The 10,229-nt window shown below is 40.2% G+C and overlaps 1 protein-coding gene across 3 annotated transcripts in view; it reads right to left on the bottom strand.

Annotated features, from left to right (window-relative positions):
• Positions 1-10,229, bottom strand: part of ntn1b (netrin 1b) — a 60,870-nt gene that overhangs the window by 22,269 nt on the left and 28,372 nt on the right. For all 3 annotated transcript variants that reach the window (XM_008415455.2, XM_008415454.2, XM_008415453.2), the window contains exon 3: positions 5,686-5,874. In XM_008415455.2, coding sequence (XP_008413677.1) covers positions 5,686-5,874 — 189 coding nt within the window. The remainder of the gene's footprint in view (positions 1-5,685; positions 5,875-10,229) is intronic.

The raw sequence follows: 10,229 nt of genomic DNA, 5'->3' as shown, positions 1-10,229 counted from the left end.
GTTTCCTCCCACAGTCCAAAAACATGACTGTCAGGTTAATTGGCCTTTCCAAATTGCCCCTAGGTGTGAGTGTGTGTGTGCATGGTTGTGTGTCCTGTGTGTCTCTGTGTTGCCCTGCGACAGACTGGCGACCTGTCCAGGGTGTACCCCGCCTCTCGCCCGAAACGTTGGCTGGAGATGGGCACCAGCACCCCTCCCGACCCCACTGAGGGAAAAAGGGTGCAAGAAAATGGATGGATGGATGGATAATAATAATTCATATATATAATCTAAATTATGACTGGACATATGCATCATGGACATTTTTAGAGTGCAGCCATCTTTTACCATATTACACTAAATTGATTTAAGAAGCACTTTAAACACCCACATGACCAAAGTGCTGTCATTTTTTTAGTAAGTTTTTGCCAAAGTTTTTTTTTTTTCTTTTTGCCTAAAACTTCTTTAGGAAAGGAAGAGTTTGTGATTTCCCCTCAAAAAAATTTGGCATTATTTTAGGAAGCTGACGATATACAATTATAAAAATAATAAAATATTTCCCATCAAACAAAATGCTTTAAAATGACAGTAGCAGCAATGGTGATCTGTTGTCTGAAGGAAAAAGAAGGAGAAATTGTTGGTTGAATTAGTAAAATTAGAGTCTTATTGTATAACTTCTGTAGCATTTGGACCCCACTTGGAAGCAGCTGCATAGTTTAGTTTTGTTAGACTCCCTTACTGTATCATGGCATGTAAAAGTACAACAGTAAAAACCAAAACACTAACAAAGCCTTTATATGTCAAAAACAGTCTTTTTTTACGTGTTGACCTCTTTTTCCAAACACTTTTTACTAGAAGTCGCCCATATATTTCAAAAGTCTTGATGCAAAACAATTTCTTTAAACTTTTTTTTTAGCAATTCTTCCCTTTTTTTGGTTATCAAAAGCACTTTTAAAAAAATGTTAAACATCGTGATTTTGAAGCCCCGGCGGACGGCTTGGAGAGCCGAATGGTTGCCGAGGGCTTTGGGGCCTGCAGCGCAGTGAACCGTGCACCACCCTCGTCTCTGTGGACTCACCCGAGGCTTAACTGCCAAATTTATGGACGGAAAAGGTTGGAAAAAAAAAAGTGGGGGAACTAAAGTGGTGGGAGGTAAGCAGTGCGATTCTCCAAGAGCCATGTTTACACTGCTCTTGATGAGGAGCGAAGCTGTTAATCTGGGAAATAGTGCATGGAGCTGTTCGACRCGATCCACTTTTCTTTTTTGACTCATAGGTTAAGGCTGCAGAGATGTGAGGTGTTGAGGGGGGAAGTGGGTAGTTGGGCAGGGACGGAAAGCAGGTTTCCTCCTGGCTTCGTTGGCACCGCGCTCCATCTCCTGTCCAACAACAGCAGAGCGAGACGGGCGGCTGATTCGAACAATAAATATGGCGGTTTTTAAACTGATGTCGCGACGGCTCGTTTTTGTCACCTGAGAAGAAAGGCAGCAATCAGAGTGTTTGGATTTGATCCCAGAGCAATGAGTCCGGGCTGGCGGGTGGGGTGGGAGGTGGGGGGTAAGACGTGTTCGGGTTACCATTCCAGCTGTTTGGGAAAAGGTTTCGCAGAGATGTATGGGTATCGCTGTATCATCAAGCAAAAGGGGGAACCTTGTGTTAAGCTAACCTGCTTTTAGATCCAACCCCTCCAAATGGAACCACTCCCAAGTATAACTTAGGGAAATGTTTAGGCTGGAAGTCAGGCTGTCATRTGCTACGCTAAGTGCAGACTATCTGTCAAGCTTGTGTTCACTACGACTACACCTCAACTGAACACCAAGTTCTTCTATGAACTCTAAGTGATGTAAGAAGATATGAACACTGCTTAGGCTAAATGTTGTGGCATGCAGCTGGAAATTAATGCTGCTGTTCCACCCAACAGAAGATAGGGGGTGCCAGAGGACAGACATCAACAGTCTAATTTAGCTTGACAGTTAGCGCAGCTTGACAGTTAGTACAGCTTGATGGTTAGCAGAACTAGATGGTTAGCGCAGCTTGACAGTTAGCATAGCTTGACGGTTAGCACAGTTAGACGGGTAGCACAGTTAGACGGTTGGCACAGCTAGACGGTTAGCACAGTTAGACGGTTAGCATAGTTAGATGGTTAGCAGAACTAGACGGTTAGCGCAGCTTGATGGTTAGCGCAGTTTGACAGATAACGCAGCTTGACAGTTAGCGCAACTTAATGTGGCAAACATGAATGTGAATAAAGCAGCTATTTTTGCTCAATTTTATGTGGTACACCATAAGACTGAAGATATATTTCATTATGGTAGCTTAATGCTTAAGGGATGTTTATCATCATTATTTTTTGTTTCATCTTATCCATAAATCGACCTCTGTTAACTATTTTACTTGAGAATATGCACTGAATGAATATGGTTTCTTTGAACCAACTTAAAAGAATGACTCAAACATTTTATGGCTAATTGTATTAGTTTTACTCGAGCTTTAACTCTGATTTCAATAAGTTAAAATCAGAATTACAGTTTGAGTAAAACTAATAAAATTTGCTTTTTAAAGTTTTGTTCAAAGAAAAAAAATTTTTAGTGTATGGTGGCTTGGAACAGTGAGATTTCTGTTTTTTACAATTTCTTCCATGACAACCACAAACCTCAGTGTATTTTACTGAGATTTTATGTGACAGACCAGCTCAAAACAATTAAGTGGATGAAATGTTTTCAACAGTGAAAAAAGAGAATAGTTAATCCAACTTAAATAACTTCCTTCAACACAATAAGCAATTGAATTAAGTTTATCCATATCAATTATATTGTGAATTTAAACAACAAACTTTATTAAATCTGATTAACGTAATTCAATTACTTATCAAGTAAAGCAGCTTATGTAAGTTGAATCAACCTCTACCTTTTTTCAATAAAAATAAAAAATCAACTTGAAAAGTGGGGTAAGAATTTGCATTCAGCCCACCTGATTCAATCATTTGTACAATGAATATTTTTTCCCAGTCTACTTTGCAAAACAGCTGAAACTCAGTCTGAATGGAAATAGTCTGTGAACAAACTGTTAAAGTCTCGCCACAGATTCTCTTTCATTTAGGTTGATGGTCAATCACGATAAACATAAATTGCTAAAACAAATACATGAAAGTTTATTGCAACATGATGAAATTTAAAGAAGTTCAAGATGATTAATACTTCTGTGGAACGTGACTGAATTATTTTGTGGAAAATTCGGCAAGTTGCAAATTTTTTCATTGCGCACATCTAAAATATTCGAAAGAAAAGCAGCATGGGAAGCTAACGTAGCTACCCACAACGCTAATTGACGTTGGCTGGCATTTACAAAACRTCCAATCAAGAAGCTCCATCTATTTTCCTTGATGCTGATTGGCTGTACTCCAGTGTAGCTATTAACTTATGCCATAGCACCAAGATGGCTTCCACTSTGCRTCATACTGCATATTAAAGTCTATTTTTTGTATGAAATAAACAGCTACAAGTGTTTTTAGAGGGAGTCTGAAGCATTAGCAGGTTTTAGCTACGGTCGCTAATCCATGTGAAAAYTGTATTTCATCTTTATTTTCAGCTCATGGAGACACATGCACAAGCAGTTAGCGCACTGCTAAGACATCTTACCGGTTAGATTCCAGCCAGAGTGGCASYAGTSTGTTTGCATGGGGTCCGTCTTTACTCCCAGAGGTCCTTCCACACAGACGGAGCTCAGCTTTTGTCTCCCCCATTTTAATTCCTGCCAGCCTGGCCTCAAACCTAGTGAGTGCGCTCACATCTGTGCATCCGTGTGTGTGTGTGTAGGTGTGTGCAAGCGCGCGCGCGCGCGTGTGTGTGTGTGTGTCTTTTTTTTCTTTTCTTTCCCCGTACACGCATATGTGTACTCACCGAATGAACAGAGAATGCCGATTACCTGTTTGCTATGCTTGTCTTGTGAGGCGTTCATGGAGGACCTCAAGTAGTAAATTTTGGAATTGCACAGGTCAGTTTGCTGAAGATCACCTTAGTTCGCTTTTTCCAAAGGAATTTGATTATTATCTGAACCATGTCAGCAATTTGTTCTTCTCTCTCTCTTTTTTTTTATAAAGTGTCAGCTTGCCCGTCAAACTTAATATTTTCCACAAATATATATTAACCCATATAAAAAGTATTCGCTACCTTGGATGTTTTACCTTTTCATTGCTTTTTCAAATCAATCATGATCAACATAATTTGACAAAAAATTATGTCAAAAACATGGCTCCTCTATTCTCTCTTTAGCAAATTATGTTTRATGACAATWAAAAAAAAATTAACACAGATGATTGYATAAACATTCAGCAGTCGGGGTCGCACATCTATATGCCACAAATTTCAGCTAAATTTTCCAATTTAGCGATTAGCTGTGAACAGCTCTTTCCAAGTCTTGCCACAACCTCTSTGTCGGGTTGAGGTTTGTGCTTTGACTGGGCCATCTYAGAACATCCACCATGTCAACTTCTAACCAGTTCAGCTCAGTGTTTCTCTATTCCCTTGCAGGGCATGTAAAACGCTGCCCTGCGTGTTTTACATGTGTTTCGGCTGATTCAAATAGYTGCATGACCTCCCCTGCATGCCATCAAGTRCTGCAGAAGCCTGTTAATCATCCGCTTATTCAAGTCAGGTGTGTGGATGAAGGGGAAACACCTAAAACATGCAGGGCAGTGGTCCCTGAGGACCCTGAGGATTTGAGAAACACAGATGTGGCTGGATGTCTGGCTGTCTCTTCAGCGTAGTCATGGTAACCTGGTGACCTCTCCATCTTGTACACTCTCTCGGGTTGTGAGGACAGCCTGATCCAGGTAGGTTTAAACSCAAGGCCATATTCCTTCTATTTCTTGATGACGGATTGAACYGAACTCCATGGGATGTTCAGTGCCTTAGAGATTGTTTTGTATCCATCTCCTGACTTGTACTTTTCAATAACATTTTCTCTGATTTGGTTATTTGCTTAAATTCTCTGATTTGCTTAAGCAAGTATTTTTGTCTTCATCCTGCACTGGTAGCCATGGATACATAGGCTACAATAATATACAATCATGTACTACACTCAGGCAATCTCCATTTTGTTGTGGGACTTCYAGCACCAACTGGCTGGACCTTTGATGAATTAGGTTTGTTACTTTGAATGAGCAGTATTATGTGTTTTCCAGTCACAGTGTCATTTTATAGTACAATCAAATTACTATGGCACCTTCAGTTGTTACAAAAAATGCTGCATRTATCAAATATGGCTTAAAAGAAATTTTGACTTTATAACTTACGCCTTGAAATTGGGACTCTATCTTTTTAAGAAACTCCTGCTCTTTCTGAAGGTCTGCCTTCAGGAAGTCATCACAACATGGCTCCTCTATTCTCTTTTTAGCAATGTTTTTACCAGCGTCGCTCTGAGAAGTAGCTCCTCTAAATCGGTTTTAATTTTAACATTAAGGTTTTTTTTTAAGCTTTTTGTGTCGAACTTTGTTGATCATGAATGATTTGTGAAAGAAACAAGGGTAAAACATCATCTTCCATTCAGCCTCAACATGCATCTTTTCTGGGTCGCATGGTCCGGAAACAGGCTTCCACTGCTACGCTGACGACCKTCTGTTTTACGATTTGTGTCTGTATCTTTTTTCTGATCCTGTCATTCGACTCTGTCTCTTCCTTTCGGCTGTGTTGTGCAAAGCATCTGTTACCTTTGCAGGCTCTGCGGTGAGAGATGGACTTGGTCATGTCCCTGTAGTAGCCCTCCTTGCAGTAGTGACAGTGGCGCCCCGCTGTGTTGTGACGACAGTTGAGGCAGACGCCGCCACTCCTGCGGCCGGACAGCTTGTACAGCTCCATGTTGAAGCGGCAGCGGCGGGCGTGCAGGTTGCAGTGGCACGCTGGGCAAAAACAAAGGAGATGGCAAAAAACTCAATTCCCTGACATTTGTGGCACAAAGACTCTCCATCCTTTGCCATGAGTGAAAAAACGTGACTCAATGTGGCGTTTAAACTATTGATTTTTCAAAATGTCTATGAACTACACATGACATATTCTAGGTAAATCTTTTATTTTGAGCATTGAAACTGTCAGCAGTGACTTGGGCACCCAGCTAAAACCAACCAAAATCATTAGAAATTCAAATTTCATCCTAAAATTTCCCAAATATTCTCACATCACCATGTCTGTATGTGGAATAACACACAATTGCTTCATGAAATCTCTACACTCAATTGATTTTGTAAAAAAAAAAAAAAATTAACCTTCATGGTTGCAATATTAGTGATATTGAGAAATTTGTTAAAAATACATAATGCCTCCATAAAAAAATCTCAGAATATTCACAGCTGACTGTTTTTTGGTCAATCCTCCGTAGTCTAAAATGTTTTCAAAATAAAATTCAAAACCAGCCATGTCGCAAATGTTAGCAGAACAGACCGAGGTATCAATCTTAGCGATATTGCTTTTTATAATATAAACTCTGTGATGCTGTGAGAGCTCAGGTGGAACCAGCTGCACACTGTTCTAAAAAAACGAAAACAAACCATCATCCTCCTGCTACTTCCTGTCATGCTCTTTGTAGTTTCTGCCAGTAGTAACATCCGCCTGTTCATCACAGGCGGATGTTACCTGCAGAAAAAAGTTACAGTTTTGTGAAATGCATCTATTTTAAATTGATGTGTTCTAATTAAGCAAATTAATTTCTGGAATTTCAATTTGTTTTGGGAAATGCTCACCCTCGCATTAGACTTTTGGTATACTTGATGCCATCACACTGTCGAATTACAAAGTAAAGAGCAGCATTTTGCAGTTTTCAAGCTACAGCTCCTTCTAGAATCCTTTTATGTCTCGGTTTAGTTTTATGTGTAAGTTGATTGTTTTTTTTCATTCGACTTCGTCACAAAAACATTCTTAAGAAAAGCCCTCCACCCTCCCTCATAATACCTCACATTTCGGTAATCTCTCCATCGGTGCATCGGCCTTACTGGCATTACAAAGAGATGCGGGCGACAGGGACGTCACATATGCTGCGTACTTATCAGCGCGCTGAATCACGTAAAAATGGGCTAACACCTGCCATTGGAGACCAGGGCTGGCAGGTGGTTGGGATTCAGAAACCCTTCCTCTACATTGGGGGCCCTGATACACACACACACGCACACACGTGAACACGCACACCGACCACAGAGGTGTTTGGCAGCTGTCATGGGCTTATCTCTCTCACCTCCCTCCCCAAAGCTGATCCAACATGCTCTTTACCAGCTTTGAAGAACTCGCCCCTCCCGCCTCCTCTCAGTGTTTTCCTGGCTTCTTATCCCAGATGTTATCTCCACTTAAGGGAAGTGTGAGGAAAAACGCAACAGGGATCTTTTAGTGCTTTTTGTGAGTGGAATGCTGAATGAATCCACAGCGGGGACGCCTCAACAAAGAGATATCTACTGGAACGATGCTTCAAAATTCAGAGGACTTAGGTGATTTGCCTACAGCAGATCCCAGTGTCTCTTAGCACTGATAATGGAGGTGGAGTTTTTAACGAGCAGGAAAAAAATGAAGAAATTAATCTCGTCTTGCAAATCAGCACTTTCTCACCACCTACTAAGTAATTAAAAGCAGCATACTTTGTAATTTTAAAATATATATTATTTTTTACTACTGGCAGAAACGACAAAGAAGACAACAGAAAGTGGAAGGAGGATCATGGCGCAGAAACAAACTTATTCACATATRATTTTAATTGTGTTTATTACTTATAATGGGAACACCATAAAAGAAAAATTGCAGGGGAGGGTTTCAACATTAGCGGAATAACAACAAAGTTTTGCGCATATTTTTTAATGGAAACGGAGCCACCATTGATCATTTTGTCGCAATCTAACCCCTGGCTGAGGTCGACTCTGGTTGCTAATGAGGTGCTTTTTCTGAAGCCAGTTGGTTACACTGTATTTTATTATGGAGTTTATGAGTAAAAGGAGCCCAATACATGTCCGTGCTACATTTCTCAGATTTTTATTTGGAAAGGATTTGGAAAATCGTGTACGATTGCCATCTACTCTACATTGTGTTGGCCTGTCACAAAGAATTACAATAAAACCCTTTGAGTACATTGTTAGCACGGAGCATACACTTCATTTGGAACGAAGCAGGATATAAAATGAGGTTTCGTTGAGTTTTGTGAGTCTGTAGCAAAATGTAGCCGTGGAACAGCTGTGTGCTGGGATTGGACATCCACACACGCAATGTGCCTTTTCTGGATGTGAGTCTATTTGCTTTCGAGAGCCTACTTGGAGCTACGCCGCTCCAATCTATTTATGTTCAAGTGCCATTTTATCAGGCATCGTACGGGGAGACACGGTCACCTCACCGCCTGCTGGATTCGAGTGTTCACCGAGTCTGTACGAGAGAACGCAGTTTGGGAATGTTTGCAGATGATGAACCCTGACGAAGATTGTTTATTTCGGGCGCCTTCGAAGGAGACTTAAAGTAGTAGCGATATGGAAGGAAAACATCACTTCTTCCGAAGAATGAGAAGGACTCAATAGCAGCCACTCATGTCGGGATCAGATGACGTTTGAGAAATCAAACAGAGTTCGTGTCTCGTCTCGGTGAGATTGGAGTGACATATTTTAGTTGGTTTATGTGATCAGGACGAACAGAAGAACACATGCAGAAACTGCATTCACTGGGAGCGCGCTCTGAACAAACTGTAATACTTTTAAAGTGCTTGCATAACACTGTATGTGGGTGATACTGTGTTATGAGTTGATCAAAAACCATTAAGTGCCTTTGTACTTGCTATTCAGAGGTTTTTTTAGCACCTTGTTGAAGCACAGATTTTGTATGTATTACAATGATTTTTACAGCTCATATGTAGCTCAAGCATATTCACAGCATTTGAGTCACAACTAATAACTGTTATGTTTTTTATTATGACTTTATTGATGTGATAAACAAACATGTAGTCTAGCCTGACTGCTGCTGTCCAACGCAATTCCGCTCAATTCCCATCTCCCTTCAGTGCCCAGTATGGGATTCCTTCCATCGACTTGGATTCTCTCCCATGAAGTTTCGACCGGGCCAAACAGCAAACAGGAGAAGTTGTGAACGATGATGAGGATTTTCTGCACTGGAATTGTAGTCTGTCTGTAGTTTTAGCAATGGCAGCAAAGGAAGTGAAGGAAGCCATTCAGTCTGTGTTGGCCACGCCTCCAAATGTTGAGTTAACGCTAACAGTCGTGTCGTTGAACTCTGCACTTCTCTCTTTACAGTAGAGGATGGTTGTTTACACCATAGTCAACTTCCGGTAAGCTAATTACGTATGTAAACGTTAGCAACTGGGTAAAATTTTAAACTTCAACAGAGTCCACGCCTCCAGGAAATAATTGTTTATTAATAGCTGAGAGTCCAGAAGCTCTGTACGAAGTGATGTGTAGTACAAAGGACGGTTTTCACAATGCTAGGTTAGAGTTAAAGTGATGATGGATGGAGATAAAAACAGCGAGGAATAAAACCGTTTGAATGCAGTAAAAGACTTCAGACCGTCTATGGCTGTGGCTGATGCAGCTTAGATCAAATATTCGTCTTATGTGACCCAGTCAAAGTTAAAATGCACATCTAATTGCAAATTATTTGCAAGAATTAGCAAGGTTCTTCATCCATCTTAAGCAAGCTTTAACTATTTTTTTTTTAAATTGGTAAAAGCTGCAGTCTCAAGATGTTCAAAGCAAAGACTCCCTCCCTTTTAGGTGCAATTACAGCTGCAAAAACTAATGCATACATAAAATACATTTTGTTTGTGTTTGTAGCTTAAAATGTCTCAGAGGAATAAAGACTTTTGCGAGGTTCAACAACCCAGACTTCCACTATAGGGTAACTTTTCCCTCAATCTGACATTTAACAACTTCACCGCATAACTATAAATCCTGTTGTCAAACTTAAAATCTACCTAAAGTCGGTGATCTAAAATCACTTTCCGTAATTAGATAGATCCCAGGATTCCCAAAATGCTCTAATGTCCAAGAATTTATCATGAAAACATAAGCTACATGTAGCTATAAAGTTACACCCTTCTTTACAAGCTTGGCTTAACATTTTGTTCTTGAACAACCATAAAAATCTAAAAGAAAATATAAAACTGTATTCCTCATAAAAAAAAAATTTATTAATTTTGAGAACTTACAGTTTCTGTACGGATTTTATATCAGTGGCTCTTAACCGTTTTTTCTGAACAGCCTTCTCTTCTACCCCCCGGCTGTCT

The sequence above is a fragment of the Poecilia reticulata genome, linkage group LG8, assembly GCF_000633615.1.
Source record: "Poecilia reticulata strain Guanapo linkage group LG8, Guppy_female_1.0+MT, whole genome shotgun sequence".
Lineage (NCBI taxonomy): Eukaryota > Metazoa > Chordata > Actinopteri > Cyprinodontiformes > Poeciliidae > Poecilia > Poecilia reticulata.
The sequence above is the reverse complement of the archived record's forward strand: the minus strand, read 5'-3'. Positions and strand labels throughout refer to the sequence as shown.